This window comes from Helianthus annuus, chromosome 17, assembly GCF_002127325.2.
Source record: "Helianthus annuus cultivar XRQ/B chromosome 17, HanXRQr2.0-SUNRISE, whole genome shotgun sequence".
Taxonomy (NCBI): domain Eukaryota; kingdom Viridiplantae; phylum Streptophyta; class Magnoliopsida; order Asterales; family Asteraceae; genus Helianthus; species Helianthus annuus.
The window spans coordinates 16,024,172-16,041,307 of NC_035449.2; the positions used below are offsets into that span (position 1 = coordinate 16,024,172).

General features: G+C 32.6%; 1 protein-coding gene across 1 annotated transcript; it reads right to left on the minus strand.

The window, feature by feature from the left end:
- Positions 1–10,802: 10,802 nt before the first annotated feature.
- LOC110920860 (BTB/POZ domain-containing protein At1g67900) lies at positions 10,803–14,649 on the minus strand. Its single transcript, XM_022165067.2, has 5 exons — positions 14,464–14,649; positions 13,862–14,065; positions 13,695–13,764; positions 11,853–13,061; positions 10,803–11,460 (listed from the first exon to the last, which is right to left on the minus strand). The coding sequence occupies exons 2-5, from the start codon at positions 13,918–13,920 to the stop codon at positions 11,002–11,004; spliced, it is 1,797 nt and encodes a 598-aa protein (XP_022020759.1). The 5' UTR covers positions 13,921–14,065; positions 14,464–14,649; the 3' UTR covers positions 10,803–11,001.
- Between the last annotated feature and the right edge of the window lie 2,487 nt (positions 14,650–17,136).

Sequence of the window (17,136 nt, forward strand, 5' to 3'; positions counted from 1 at the left end):
AACTCTATTATGAAACTGATATGAACTGAAATAAAAACTGATATAAACTGTATAACTAATATCATGGTATTGAACAGAGGGGAGATTATTTCTTGCAAACATCCAGAACACAAATTGGACATTTAGGGGGTGTTTAATGGAAGCACAACTAATAGATACGGATTAAACATTATGAAACTGATATGAAGTGAAATAAAAACATGTTATCCATTTTTAAATACTATAACTAATATAAAGGTATTGAACATAGGGGACATTATTTCTTGCAAACAACAAAAACACCAATTGGACAGTTACGGGTGTTTGGCCTACCTTTTTAAACGAAAATTATATGTTTATTAACCTTTTTTTACATCATCATAACAGAACATAAAGTAAAAGGCAGTTTAGGGTTAAAGTGTATTTATAAAATCATCATTATGAAATTAAACATTTCAATACACGCGATAAATAAAAAACAGGATCAAAAACATAACCTTTTAATAACTACTGTAAGAATCCGAAGCATGAAGTACTGATGGAGAAGAAGAATGGTTGAGCGAGTGGAGAGAAAAGATAACAACAACAAACGCCTACAATCAATAACAATAAAGTGAAAAAAGATAACAACAATGAACAAAAAAAATAGAGTTATTAAAATTTAACTTTACATGATACATTTGCACGTAACAAAAACCAATCCTCTGTTGAAGAAGCAACCAGTGACAGATTTTTGATGGAAGTATTATGAGGGGTCGGTGACATTGTCAAGGAGAATAAGAAAATGCTATCACTAAGCATCTAATGACACTCCTTGACAACATCACCGACACATCGATCTTTCCAGCAGAGGTCTGTCAGTGGTTGTTCTTCAACAGAGGGTTAATTCTTATTAACTGTTTAGGCGTATCATCTAAACGGTAAAAAAGGAGAAGTTATGGATTTATTTTAAACCGCAATTATACCATCTGCAAAAATAAAAATAAAATAGTGGATTATAATTTTAAAATGACAAATAAACATGAATACAGATAAATGATAATTGATGGATACATGTACAAGTATTTACCTTAAGTGGATCTGTTGATGATAAGCAACAACCAAAATTTGGTTACAAAATAAAACAACATCTTTCTTTAGGTGTATTTGTTAACAAAAGAGTTAGACTACACTAATGGATAAGTCAAAAGTAAAAACAGCGGAGTCACAAAAGTACGGAAATGGAGAAGAAATAAAAAAAAAGGAGGAACCCAATACAGCGTAGTCACAAAAGTATAAACAGCGGATTCATATAATCATCAGCAAAATAATCAAAATAAAAACAGAAATTGGTTTAGGGTTAAAGTGTATTTAAAACATCATCATCATTAAATCATACATTGAAATACACGCGTTCTGTTGATAAACAGGATTAGAGTAACAAAATTTAATCACAAATCATAGATACGGATAAAACAGTTTGTTGGTCCTAAAATACACATAGCAACATAATTTATGTGGCACAAAAGTACGGAAATGGAGAAGAAATAAAAATAAAGGAGGAACCCAATACACCGTAGTCACAAAAGTATAAACAGCGGATTCATATAATCATCATCAAAATAATCAAAATAAAAACAGAAAATGGTTAACGGTTATAGTTTATTTAAAACATCAACATCAGGAAATTATACATTGAAATACACCCGAAAAATCATAAACAGGATTAGAATAACAAAATGCAATCACAACTCATAGATACGGATAACACATTTGGTTGGTCATAAAATACACATAGAAACATAAATTATGTGGCATACAATGGAAAGGCGGTTTTACACAAAATCATATCATCATCAACATCATTATCATAACAGAACATAAACTAAATAAGCTTTAGGGTAAAAATGTATTTAAAACATCATCATCATGAAATTAAACATTTCAATACACGCGATAAATAAAAATCAGGATCAAAAACATAACAAAACCAAAATCAAATAAACAAACACTTAAATTATAAGATGAATTAACCCTAACTTTTAATACACGTGGTTCAGATATAAAATAATCAGTAACAAAATGAAATCAACAAACGGCTAGAATCAAAAACAGTGATCAAAAACATAACGAAAACATAACCTATTAAACACGGTGTTTTAATCTTCAACAAAGTTTTAAAAAAACATAATAATTTTGAGTGATAATCAAACCTGAGTCAGAAAAGGTGGCAAATAACTCGAAGAAACAATAATATGATCAACGGATGGTTCAGATCTACAATAGTAAGTAAGAATACCAGGTTAAATAAGTACGAAAATGGAGAAGAATTAACAAATAAGGAGGAACCAAATACATTTGAAAGGCGTGGTTAAGATCTCCAACAATGGATGAGTGACCGACATGACCAATGGAATAAAAAACCCTAATCTGAAATACAAGGGGAACAGATCTAGTACCATCAGTAAGAAAATCAACACAAGAAACTGAAAAAAGAGAGTAACAATTAACAAAAAATGAATAAAACCATACCTGTTAATAAAATCGTTAAGATCCGGAAGCATAACGGAGTGATGGAGAAGAAGAATAGTAGAGCGATTGGAGAGGAAAGAAGAACAAAGGGTAGCGGCGGGGGGGAACTTTTAGGGTTTCTTCAAAATGGGGTTCAGATCTACAATCGAAAGAAAACATAATCAAAGCCATAAACTGGTAAAAGAAAAAACCCTAATATCAAATACAAGGGGAACAGATCTAGTACCATCAGTAACAAAATCAACTCAAGAAACTGAAAAAAATGAGTAACAATTGACAAAAAATTTTTAAAACCATACCTGTTAATAACATCGTAATGATCCGGAATCATATCGAAGTGATGGAGAATAAGAATAGTTGAGCGAGTGGAGAGGAAAGAACAAAGAAGGGCAGCGGCGGAGGTGAACTTTTAGGGTTTCTTCAAAAGGGGGTTCAGATCTAAAATCGAAAGGAAACAAAATCAAACCCATAAACTGCTAAAAGATATCAACAATGAACAATAATTTCCATACCTGCTAATATCGTGGATTAGAACAGCAAACATGTATGACTGATTGAGAAGAAGAAGGGTTGAGCGAGGGAAGAAGGAGAGAAGAAAGAAGAAAAAATGGAAGCGGCGATGAATAAAGTTTTAGGGTTTCTTCAAAAGTTTACCCCAAAACCGGGTTCACAATTACTGGTATACGTGGAGCAATGTATGGTGAACACGTAAGTGGAGTAAAGGAGGTTTTGACAAGTGTCTAGGTGGAGTGAGGTGATGACAAGTGTCAAAACCTAGTTGTTTTATTAGGTATAGAGATTCATAGTCAATAGGAGTTAAGTGAAAAATGACTAAATCGATGTTAATGTATAAATGATTTTATGGTGAGTTTTGTTCTAAAGAACTCACATGAATTGATGAAATTAAATTGAATTTTATTTAATGAAGTGTTCCTTTATAAAAGAGACTGATAAGAAAAGCATCACATGAAGAAATTTAATTTTACTTGGCAATATGAATGGGATGTTCTGAATTTCTTTATTAAAGTTTTGACACAAGATTGTATGAGTTTTAGTGATTGTTTTTATTACTAAAGATTTTCGTCAAATCATAATATCGTATCATTTCACATATCATAATAATTCTCATTGAGTTCTAAAAATGTTATAAAGTTCTAACTATAAGAACTTTTTTCAATAACCTACTGATATGTGTAATCACTTGCATAAATATATTTACTTTTTAAATGGATAAAATATATTTACTATTTTATTTAGTAAAGTGTTCATTTATAAGACTGGAGGGTGTGGTATAAAGTGTTCATTGAGTAAAGTGTTCATTTTATAAAAGTTTTAATACTTAGGGGATACGGTGTGGAAGAATTGTGTGTCGGTAAACTTGGTTTACCGAAATGGCAAACCAATGCCTACAAAAGTTTACCGATCATAATTGGTTTCATGCGGTGACGGTATACCGATGCGGCAAAGGGAGGAAGAGGAGAGAGAGGGGGTGTGGGGTGGGGTCCATTCCAATCTCAACCAATCACATCTTTTTTCCTTTTTTTATTAAAAAAGTTTACCACTTCACCAAATGTTTAAACCATTGCCAACACTTTTCAGTAAAGTTTAAACATTTTTGACTGATTGACATGGCACACTCTGATTGGTCAGTTTTTTGGTTTACCACTCCAAAGTGTTTAACCACTCCTTACACCCTTATTCATCATTACTAAACAGTAGGTTTCATCAAATCATAATATCGTATTATCTTATTTATCATATTATATTATCTCATACATCATATTGTATTATGTTATGTATTATATATGTTGGAAATGGTTGTCCCATTTATTTAATTACGATAACATATTAATAATTAAGTGGAAATGTGTACAATTAACATGTCAAAACAGTCCCATCAAAGGTCCATTTACATTCGAAAAAATAATCATATCAACCATAAGGGGTTTAGGATTTTATACCTTTAATGAAAACTGAAGATCCGCATAATGAAACAGCAAACGTCATGCAAGTTGACTTGATCATGAAATCACTAACACTCGAGGACCACGGGGCGGCACGCGACAGGGGCAGTGGCCGACGGAGGCAACGGCCAGCAGGTGGCAGCATGCAACGGCAGCGTCAAGGTGGTGGCTGGTGTGCGACCAAGGAGGAGAAGGGGTGGCGATTTGGGTTGTCTAGTTTCCTAAAGTTTGAAATTAGAGATATTTTCATGTATTTATAACCATCTTACTTACAATCAACACCCCTCCCTCCTAACTTCCACCTCCTTTTAGTAATTAACACTTAATTACTAAACCACCACTTCTTTATTATTTATTAAATAAATATATAAAACTAGTTATATTTAATTATTTCACAAATAACCAAAATTCCAAAACAATTAATCCATTAAATATTTCGATAAATATTTAATCGCCACATACTTAAATACCATGTTTCTTAAAATAGTATTTAACATTTAAATATTATGTTTGTTTGTTATCCAAATTGTATTTTTTTGGATCGTACCTTGATGATAACGTTGAATTATTGATGATCGGACATCCAATATGCAACAATATCATATTATACGATATACTGAACGATATATTTTATTTTTCTCATTGCATTCTAAAAATGAGTATGATAATCACGTAACATATTAATATTTTTTCCGATTTGTCGTTGTTTGCATGCATCTGATTTTATTTTCGAGCAATCAACTTTCACAACCACAACAATGAAGTTCATGCCTCACGAGTCAGACTCAATTCATTTTCATTAACTCATTTAACCCAAACTTAACTCGGTATAAGATAAATTGTTCTTTTTAGGTGAAGGACTTAAAGCATTGGATGCATAATGTAACATTCTGTTAGTTATTTTAGTGCAATCGGGATTAATTTGGTGATCAAAAGGAATTATGATATACATCGAACAAGTTAGAAGGTGTGGTAGTGCACGCTTGTTCGAGTGTTTGTGCGTAGTCCCGAATGGGAATTCCAAGGGGGCAAAACCCGCTTGGCGGAAACTCGTATCATAAATGATTTATGAAGGGAAGCGTAAGTTCCAAACGTGGATTTCAGACGATAGGATTGAATTGGCTTCTACTTACGTTACGTATTAAACCACAGGCCCACATTGTCTGCCTACCAGGTTGCACAAACAAAAATACGGGACCTACTCTATTTCAAATGTTTTATTATTAACAATGGACCTCTCTCTTTTATTTTTATTTTTTAAATACCAATAAATAAATATAAGAGATATTTATGCATCACTGAAACCTATGTATGCTATATTTAAAAATAAAACAATACTAAAAATAGAGTGTTTTAAGTTAAAAACTTAAATGATTTTACTGAAAAAGTAAATAAACTTTATTACTATTAAAGTAAACTAAAAAATAGAGTATTTTAAGTAAAAACGTAAATGATTTTACTAAAAGTAAATAAACTTTATTACTATTAAACTAAGCAAAAAAATAGAGTGTTTTAAGTAAAAACGTAAATGATGTTACTGAAAAAGTAAATAAACTTTACTACTATTGAACTAAATATTCCATTTAATAATTAGATAAAAAAATTTGTCGGATGACGTAAATAAAAATGAAAGTGATTTCAAAACCTTAACGTTGTGTTCCTGATTTCATTTAATGAAGAAAAAGAAAAGATTTGAAACAATTTCACGAAAAATCGTATTCCACAATTTTTTAAGGAAATAAATAGAGAAAAAGGAAGAGAAATAAAAGAAGAATTTATGTTTATTTTCTTCGTTTCAAATTTAAAAGATTTTGAACGAAATGATTTTTAATACGTAATTTTTTTTTACTTTTCTTTTATTGCCTTATGCTCTTATAACTAAAAAACACGGTAATTAATTAAATCTTACTTAATACATACACAACACACGTACACGTCTTCACGGAATACCAACCTTAAATCTAATACTACTGGTTGGATGAAGAACGTGATAAATGATAAAGTATAAGCTACTGGATCAGTCCAAATACAATTTGATTGTATTCTAATTATGGGCCTGTAAAACTTTTAATTGAACAATATGATTGAATTCTAATTATGGGCCTTTTAATTGGGCTGAAACATAAGAGAAATAATATTATGCTAAATTGCTAAAAGCACTAATGCCACCACATATTGCTAACCCCCAACAAGAGGCAAAGATGATAATAATTGGGTGGGTGTTTCATTTTGGCACTAATGCTATATAATGCTAAAAGCGCATGACTTTATAGCCTAGTGACATTTTGGGGGTGGGATAAGACTTTGGGATCAATAGGTCATGGGTTCGATTCTCACAAGGGGGTTTTTCCCATATTTATTAGGTTTCCTCCCAAATTGGTGTATAAGCATTATTTCCTAGTGGAGATGGATATGACTAGGTGGTTCTGCTGGTGGCACAATAATATTTCAGTGATCCGTCAGTGATCCAAATTTGTCGTTAAAAAAAAACTGAGTGTTTCATTTAGTTGATGCTAAAATAGTTTCACTTGTTAGATTCTATATGATAATAACTTAATATCAGTTAATTAACTAACAATAGTTTCATTGACAATAAAATATGTGATGTCAACGGATACAATCATTTAACAACCAAACACTTTGCAAATGATAGCATATTTAAAGTATAAATTCAAAAATTAACAAGAATCATCAATGTTTTAAAAACCGGTTTTTTATTCATACCGGATTAGGCTCTGAAATGGTTCAACCGGTTGAACCGGGTTGTACCGGGCGGTTCAACCGGGTCACTAGTTAACAATATAATTCCATAAAATACAAATTAATCTAAAAAAACAATCCAATCTTAATTAAGATTTATATAACTGATTATGGTTTTATCTAAAAACAATTATTTTCTTGTAAAATGTTATGCATTTTTAAGAGCATTTTTATTACTTATAAATAATATTACATGGTTGATGTGAGTAACAGTTTCAATAGCGATTAAATATTGTAATGGAAGGCACTAAGTTAATTACCAACAATGGAACGTCGGTATTACCTTAATATCATACTTTTTTTAATTAAAAAAAATCAAATTTTAAGATAATGCAAACCGGTTCTATGGTTTGAACCGGTAGAACCGGATTTACCGGCGGTACATAAGACATACCGTATTTGGATTTTACCGGCCTTTATCGTACCGGGCACGTGTCCGGTATCCGGTTTAACCGGTATAACCGGCCGGTTCATACCGGTATTTAAAACATTGAGAATCATCATTATTATAAATACTGTTGACTTTTAATCACTTGACTCCATGTTTATTGTTTGTTTACAATTAAATACTTAATTAACAGCCAAACATTTTTCAGATAAACATATTCGAAGAAATCCATATTTTTAGTAAATAGAGTTTTCATAAGTTTATTGTTACGCTTTTTGTTTATAGGGAAATTGGCATGTAATAATCCCACTTAGACCTTATTGGTCATTAATAATCTCACCTCAGAATATTCCCCCCACCAGTCCCACCTTTCACCTATTTTTTCCTACAATGGTCCCCGGTTAAAAAAACTTAACGGAGTTAACCTTTTTTCCAAATTACAAATAGAGTTTTAGGGCTTTTGATTAGAACGACGATACGAGCCCATTGATGTAAAACTTGTCTCGAAACCGTGCTCCAAATGATGAAAACGGCGTTTCAATTCGGGTGTTTAAATTTCCAATTAACCAAAATCAAGTCACTTGGAGCACCATTTCGAGGTAAGTTTTACATCAATGGACTCGTATCATCGTTCTGATCAAAAGCCCTAAAAAATCTGTTTGTAATTTGGAAAAAAACTTAACGGAAAAAAAACTTAACTCCGTTAAGTTTTTTTAACGGGGGACCATTGTAGAAAAAATAGGTGAAAGGTGGGACTGGTGGGGGGAATATTCTGAGATGGGATTATTAATGGCCAATAATGTCTAGGTGGGATTATTACAGGCCAATTCCCCTTGTTTATAATATATATCACCTCCAACACTAGCATACTCTTAATACTAGTGTTTTAAAACCCGACTAGACCCGTAGCTCCGGACATCTAAACCAGCCACTGGCTTGGTTGCAACCTAAGAAAAGAACACAAACGAACCAACATGTTTTGAATGAACTAGACAAACATACGGAATCGGTGATGGAAAACCACTATTTTATTGGTTCTTAAGACATGATCAATAATTGAAACAGTTAGAGGCTGTTTGTCAACTTTTGAATTGCTAAGTGCTGAACTAGTAAGAGGTCTAAACAATTAAAAGCCAATATAATGCTAAACCGTTCAAAGGCAAATGTCTAACCAATTTAGATTAGAGGTCTTAACCATTCAGACTTAGTATAATGCTTAACCATTCAGAGGCAAATGTGAAATGTCTGAACCATTTAAACATCTACTAGCGAAACAAATTAAGTGCTAAACCAGTAAGAAGTCTGAACCGTTAAGAGCTCCGTTAAAAAATAAATAAACAGCCACTTAAACTAGTGAACCACTGGAGTTATTCGTTCGTGGTTTTTATCACTAATTAATATCTGTATGTTTTATATGAATTTCACGTACTGTATATTTCTATTTTTCTGTTAAAGTATGCAATATTTATTTAGGCAAAAGATCAAATACAAATAATCTTAACATACTAAACATACAAATTGAAGGAAAACCCAAAAAGACAAGGTGGCATTTTTGTAATTACCACCAACTATCAAAGTTACAACCAAAAATACCTAAAAAAACACAATTTTTTTTAACATTTTTTATTAAAAAATCGCTACATTTCGTTAGCAAAAAAAAAAAAAATTTTTTTTTTGGCTGCTACTAAAAGTAGCGATTTTTTAATAAAAAATGTTAAAAAAATAAAATAAAATAATTTGTGTGTTTTTTTTTTATTTTTTTAGATTTTTTTAGGTTTTTTGGGGGGTTTAGTTTTTAGCATTTTAGCTTGGGTGGGTGGGGGGTGGGGGGGGGGGTTTAGGTTTTTTTTAGGTTTTTGGGGGTGGGGGGTGGGGTTAGGTTTTTTTAGGTTTTTGGGGGGGGGGGGGGGTGGGGGGGTTAGGTTTTTGGGGGGTGGGGGGGGGGGGTTTAGGTTTTTTTTTGAGGGTGGGGGGAGTGGTTAGGTTTTTTTAGAGGTATTTGTAGAGTAACTTTGATAGTTATTGATAATTACAAAAATGCCACCTTGTCTTTTTGAGTTTTCCTTCAATTTGTATGTTTAGTATGTTAAGATTATTTGTACAAAAACTTTACCCTATTTATTTAATCATGTATATATTTTTTATTTATAAGGAAAAGTTTGGTTCACATATATTGGCGAATAACTGAACTGGTAGTCTGGTAGAGAAAATTAGGAATGATTTGGCAACGCCATATGTGTGATGCTCTTTTCATTATAGAGTCAACACTATCTTGACATTCCCCAAAATTTTCCAATTCACATATTTTTATACTAAAGTAGTTAGTTCTTTTTTTTTTTTTTTTTTTTTTTTTTGTCTAGTTATAAAACTTATAATTGAAATACAGTTGTTTCTTTCATAGACTTATTGTTGACGTACTTTTGTTTTGTACATATACTTTTATGATTTTCCCATAAAACGAGTATATTGATGTTATTTTGAAGTTTTAACGTCTTATATGGTAATTGAGTTTAACATAAAACAATTGATAGATAGAAACATACGTTTTACGTTGTTTTCTTTTTTTTTTTTCAAAATATGAACTTCATTAACCAAAAAGCTGTGACAACCCGAAATCTTAAAGTCTTTCCTCTACGTATCACTGGTTTCACAATCCTGTTTTTACAAATTGTTTTACGTGATGTCATGTTATAACAACCCTCCTGAATTTTTCTGATACCCTAAAATATATTAAAATATCCCAATATGTCCTAAAATACCCCCCTCCTCCCCCCCCCCTATGTGAAAACCGAGCCCAAAATACGATATAGCATTGAAAATAAAATAAAAATCAAATTCGTTATTTTGTTAATTGTGGCGACATGGTCCCCATAAGGATCAAGTAGTCCATGCCGAAAGTGAGCGTAGTTTTGAACCGCTTACTTCGGATCATTCCATCATATCAGGTTTAGTTACTTATTGGACTTGGGGTGTTATCCCTTCTTCAGTATTGAAAATATAACTATTACACGAGAGTTTGATCCAGGCCCATGAAAGCCACAAAAATATAGCTCAACCCAAACCCAAACCCAAAGCAATCTCACATTGGCCCATTCATTTCCTTTCTAACAAACCAAACAGCCTTTTTTCCTAATATATTTTAGTTATGTGATATTCTAATTTCCACTGTAAAATATTAAATATGTAACAATAGTCTACAATTAAGAAACGATATTTAAGCATTAAAATACAAAGTAACCACAACATATTAAAAATCTTTCTGAACATGTGAGAATTGCATATACATGTATAGACGCTATCGTACGTTATCGGTTTAATCTTCACATCTAACATATAGAACCCAAGATTGGTGTATCATCATCATATATGCATCATAACATCTAGTTAGTCACAAATATCTCACTTTTCGTTTTCAACACGGTTCGTCGACCACAACTTACTCAACATTGTCTTTTTGGGCACGGAAGGAATCGAACAATGTTGTTTACCCTTCAAAGACGCATCGGCTGAATCATCACCCGCATCTACATTCGTCTTTGAACGAGTAACACTAGGGTTCGGTGACTTGACCCGTTGGGCATGTTGTTGTGGTGTGCTCGTGGCGGTGCTTAGTGAACCAGCTGGGCTAGGTTCAGTACCTTTGGCAGCTAATAACGCTTTGATGTTGTTGGGCAGACCGGTCACGTGACCACCAGCCATTGCGGCGCGAGCTTGTTCAGAGAAAAGGACTTGTACCACGACACGTAATGGAAGCAGCTCGTTTTGTGCTGCATGCATGCATGCTTCTAAAGAGAGTTTTTTGCAGTCGAGTGTTCGACAAAGGTCCTTCCTTTCACGCTTGTTTAGCTCCGGATGTGACTGGTAAACCAAAACGTCAAATTTTCAAAGTCAAAAGCAGATTTTTTGCCATTTTCATCCGGCTCATTAACTCCTTCCAATTATCTCTGTTAGATCAGGGGCATTTTCGTCTTTTTTGTTAGCTAAAAGGGTAATTCAGCCTTTCTCATTTCACGTACAAACATTTAACATAATGTACAAGTATTCAAAAGACCGAATTCCCCTTTATGTTAACAAATAAAGACTAAAATACCCTGACTTAACGGGTCTACTAGTTATTTAAGTTTTAATAACAAGTTTCACGACTCACGTCTAAACACCCCCTTGCTACTGAAGTCAAATTTAAAATAAGTTGACAAAAAAAAAGAGTCAAAATAAACGACGATTACTATAACTATTTAAAATTCAGTTACCTTGAGATATATGTCAATAGCTTTGTAAAGATCATCATGATTCAGTCTTGCAAGTTCAGGAACAGCTTCTGTAAAAGCAATGAACTTCGACAACGGTACATTCACGTCTCGAGCAATCTCTTGCAGAAATCCATCTACAAGCTTCGCTACTTTAACCATCGCACCATTTACCGCTGCAGAAGAAGACTTGCAGCCCTCAAGCTCACAAACACCATCGTCACACGATTGCAATGGTTTTTTAGAACTAGTCTGTTGACTTTGACTTTGACTTTGACTTTGTAGCATAAACTGCTCCAAAATGTTCAAAACTATGTCAAGATCGTATATTGTATCACTATCGTTTGATACAGACGGAATCATCAAGTCAGAAACTTTAGCTTCATCTAATTGAAGTGCAACTTTTCTAGCTAACTCCAGTTTTGAAGAACTCGAAGCTTGAAGTATGTTGACCGCTTTTAATAACTTGAGCAGAAAGCTACAAGAAACCGCATTACTTTCAGTCGGCAGTAGCGTAATTATCGATTCTAAAAGCATTCTGCTATTCGAACGTGAAGGATCCGATTCACTGTTCAAACTTGACCCGTTATTAAAAATTTTTGAAATTTTCGGAAGCCACTTTGAAGTGTAGATTTTCAAAGCATCACCGATAAGTGTAGGTGGCACTTTTCGTCCCGATTTAAGGGCTGCCATCGTTCGCCAATAAAGATCGATCGGTAACTCTGAAAGATCCTCGCCCCACCACCTTTTGGTTGTATGAACTTCTTCTATCTCCCCTTTTTTATTCGTACGCTTATGTGATACACTCACCTTCAAAGGGTTAGAAAGGACTTTTGACACCAACGATTCGATACACCGGCTTGTGATTCCCAACTCATCCGACCATAACTGGAACGGTTTTGTGGTATGAAGAGTGACTATGCAATCTTTCCAACCGTTGAGAATGCAAGAGTTGAAGAACACTTCAAGTTTGTTGACTAAATTGCCCTTTTCAACATCTTCTGTCATTTGAAGGTATCTGGCTGCACATCGAGCAGCCACGATATTGTACGCGCTCAGAGTGATCGTGATTCCGTAGCAGAACTTTATGCATAATTCAAAAGCATCGCAGCCTCCCGGAAAATCAGCGAGTTCGATCATTTGAAGTTGTGAGGATTCAGAGTCTTCAGAACAGTCTTTCTGCAACTTCAAGCATTTTGATAGTAGCGGAAACTGAAAGATATAAAAACAGTGCATTAAAAGTTAAAAATAGAGCATGAAGAATCACCAAAATTCTGAATCCAACAACTTTTATAATCATTATTTCATCAAATTGAGAAACCCTTTTGTGTAATCAAGCTAAAACTGACAGAAAAAAAAAAAAAAAAAAAAATTGAGTAAACTGCCATTTTGGTCCCTGAGGTTTGGTCACTTTTGCCACTTTAGTCCAAAACTCAAACTTTTTGCATCTGGGTCCCTGTGGTTTCAGTTTTATTGCCATTTTGGTCCAAAAATGAAATCAGGTCATATTTATCTTATAAAATCCTGCAATTTTGTCATTTTCCTCAAGGGCAAATCAGGGCATATTTGTCTTATAAAATCGGGTATTTATTTAATAAAAAGAAATGACAATTTTGCTCCTGCGAAAAATGACAAAATCGCAGGATTTTATAAGACAAATATGACCTGATTTCATTTTTGGACCAAAATGGCAATAAAACTGAAACCACAGGGACCCAGATGTAAAAGGTTTCAGTTTTGGACTAAAGTGGCAAAAGTGACCAAACCACAGGGACCAAAATGGCAGTTTACTCAAAAAAATTAAAAAGGCGATGAATTTAATTATAAATGAATTAAAAATGTTACCTTGTGAAGCAAATATCTTGTTTCATTCACTTGGATTATAATATCAGTTCTAACTTCTGAGGAAATTGACCTGAAATCAAACAATAATTAACCCAAAAAGTTTCAAATATTAAATGTAAAGAAAAACAAGAGAATATATATATATATATATATATAATTTCACTTACTTTACACCGGCTGAATTATAAAAAGCATCAGAACGAGAACCAAGTTTCATGAACTTCATCACTGAGTCTTTATAGTTGTTAAATTCACCTTGTGAATATTATGAAATGCTGCATTCTTATCTCATATACTAATTATTATTATTTTCATAATTTGGAGTACAATTGCGAGTAAAGAAAGGCTTTTTCTCAGACAAGATCAGATACCTATTCACCTCAATCAATAAAACAGAGACAGAGCACCATTAGCTAATGGAATGTATAATTCCCAATTCCACACGACACATAAATCATAATTAACCAAAAAAAATATCATTTCAACAAAATAAAAACAACCCATAAATAGCCAACATCAAATTTAACCTTTCATCACAAAAAAAAAAAAAAAAAAAAAAAAAAAAAAAAGAAAGAGAGACACACATACAATGAAAATTAACCAAGAAAAGATATCATTTCAACAAAATAAAAACACCCCATAAATAACCAACATCAAATTTAACCTTTCCTCACCAAAAAAAAAAAAAAAAAAAAAAAAAAAAAAAAAAAAAAACACGCACACACACAAAGACACACATGCAATGAAAAAGATTGAAGCTTTGAATTACCTGATATGATTCTTGACAACCAAAAGAAATGAAACAAATGGAAAATGGGTGTGTATGGATAACGATCAAGATTGTTTTTTTTTTGGTCATTATGAAACTTTTATGGGTCATAAAGTGAGCAATTTATGTTAGCCACAACTGTAACGGCCGCTGGGATGGTCCTGGAATTCTGGGTTGCACCTTTTTTGTCATCATGGCAATGGGGTCAAGGGGGATTAATGTTTGTGTGAAATGGTCCATTTCATTCATGTGGATATAGACTTTTCGTATATTTTTTTCTTTAATTTTGTTGAAATTTTGTTTCGGGGTTGTCTTCAATTTCATTATCTGTAGGTTTTTGTCAATTTATATATTCTTTTTTGTTCCTTTCTTACACAACATAAAAATCCTATTTGATTATAGCATAATTGACGTATTTATATCCAATGTTTTAAAAGCTGGTTTATACCGGTTGGTTAAACCGGATGCTGGAAATTTGGCCGGCACGAATCATACCAGTAAACTGAGGGAAAAGCAAAGAAGTTGTACCGCCAATAAATTGGGTTATACCGGTATACTGGTACCGGGTCAAAGGTTAAAATTTGGACTTTTAATCTTTTATAGGTCCAAAAAGGTGACGATTTACCTTCTTAGTAAAACTTAGCGCCAAAAAAATGTACCAATAGTGAATTTTGGATTATTTTTTATTATTGATTAACTTTTGAAATATTTTTTATTTAGAAATGATGTAATTTTGGATTATTTTTTATTATTGATTAATTTTTGAAATATTTTTTATTTAGAAATGATGTAATTTTGGATTATTTTTTGAGTAAAATTATGTAAGTCATTTTGTTTTGGATGTCCCATGTAACTTTTGAAATATTTTTTATTGATTAACTTTTTTATTTTAGTTATTGTATAATAAATGGATTTTATGTAAACTTAGGTGGTTGAGAAATTAACTTTTTATGTCAGCTTTATATATATATTTAGTTATTATACATATTCACAGTCAACAGGAGATAAGTGAAAAATGACTAAATCGATGTTAATGTATAAATGATTTTATGGTGAGTTTGGTTCTAAAGAACTCACATGAATTGATGAAATTAAATTGAATTTTATTTAATGAAGTGTTCCTTTATAAAAGAGACTGATAAGAAAAGCATCACATGAAGAAATTTAATTTTACTTTTGGCAATATGAATGGGATGTTCTGAATTTCTTTATTAAAGTTTTGACACAAGATTAGAGGAGGGGCGGTGCGTTATAGCACCGTGATACACAACGACAATGCGTGGAAGTCCACCACCACCTAAACGACAACGCGTTATAGCACCACGAATTCAGATTTCGTTATTTTCTTCACGGCCCGTGATGGATTTTTTTTTTTTGTGAGGGTAATTGTTGGTTGGGGGGAAATTGTTGGGTGTGGTGGTGAGTGATGACCATTGCCACCAAAAAAGGTTATGAGTGATGGAAAAATGGTTGATGACATGGCGGAATTTGATTGGGTGCTTGTGAGTGATAGAATTCTATCACTAGTGACCACCCTCACCCCCCTTATATAAGTTTTAGTGATTGTTTTTATTGCTAAAGATTTTCGTCAAATCATAATACCGTATCATGTCACATATCATAATATGTCGTATATTATATCATATCATATCATATATTAAAAGATATATCTAATAATTCTCATTGAGTTCTAAAAATGTTATAAAGTTCTAACTATAAGAACTTTTTTCAATAACCTACTGATATGTTAATCAATTGCATAAAATATATTTACTTTTTGAAGGGATAAATATATATTTACTGTTTTATTTAGATAAATGTTCATTTATAAAAGAGATTGATAAGAAAAACATCACATGACGAAAGTTTTGACAGGAGATACTTATTTATCATTACTAAACAGTAGGTTTCATCAAATCATAATATCGTATTATCTTATTTATCATATTATATTCTCTCATACATCATATTATATTGTATTATGTTATGTATCATATATGTTGGAAATGGTTGTACCATTTATTTAATTACGATAACAATATTAATAATTAAGTGGAAATGTGTATAATTAACGTGTCAAAACAGTCCCATCAAAGGTCCAGTTACACTTGAATAAATAATCATATCAACCATAGGGGTTTAGGATTTTATACCTTAATGAAAACCGAAGATCCGCACAATGAAACAGCAAATGTCATGCTAGTTGACTTGATCATGAAATCACTAACACTCGGGGACTACGGGGCGGCATGCGACATGGGCAGTGGCCGACGGAGGCAACGGCCAACAGGAGGCACCATGTAACGCCAGCGTCAGGGTGGTGGCTGGTGTGCGACCAAGGGGGAGAAAGGGTGGCGATTTGGGTTGTCTAGTTTCCTAAAGTTTGAAATTAGAGATGTTTTCATGTATTTATAACTATCTTACTAACAATCAACACCCCTCCGTCCTAACTTCCACCTCCTTTTAGTAATTCATAGCCCTATATAGGGCAATGCTACACAAGAAACCCTTTATTTTTAGAAAACTTTGAAAACTCATTACTTGGCCAAGATTCATCCATGTAACACCCCGAAAATATAAAACTTTATATTAGAATTATAAAGTATAAATAAACAAAGAATTTACAAACTAGAAACTTTAACCTAGTTAGTTACAAGTCTAGAAATAACTTAT

What these genes read in the sequence shown, in the direction of transcription:
- LOC110920860 (XM_022165067.2), bottom strand. Translation starts at nt 13,920, where the DNA reads ATGAAGTTCATGAAACTTGGTTCTCGTTCTGATGCTTTTTATAATTCA. An exon ending in CAAGATATTTGCTTCACAAG is followed by an intron (nt 13,062 to 13,694) that starts GTAACATTTTTA and finishes TATATCTTTCAG; the next exon opens with TTTCCGCTACTATCAAAATG. An exon ending in CTATTGACATATATCTCAAG is followed by an intron (nt 11,461 to 11,852) that starts GTAACTGAATTT and finishes TTGGTTTACCAG; the next exon opens with TCACATCCGGAGCTAAACAA.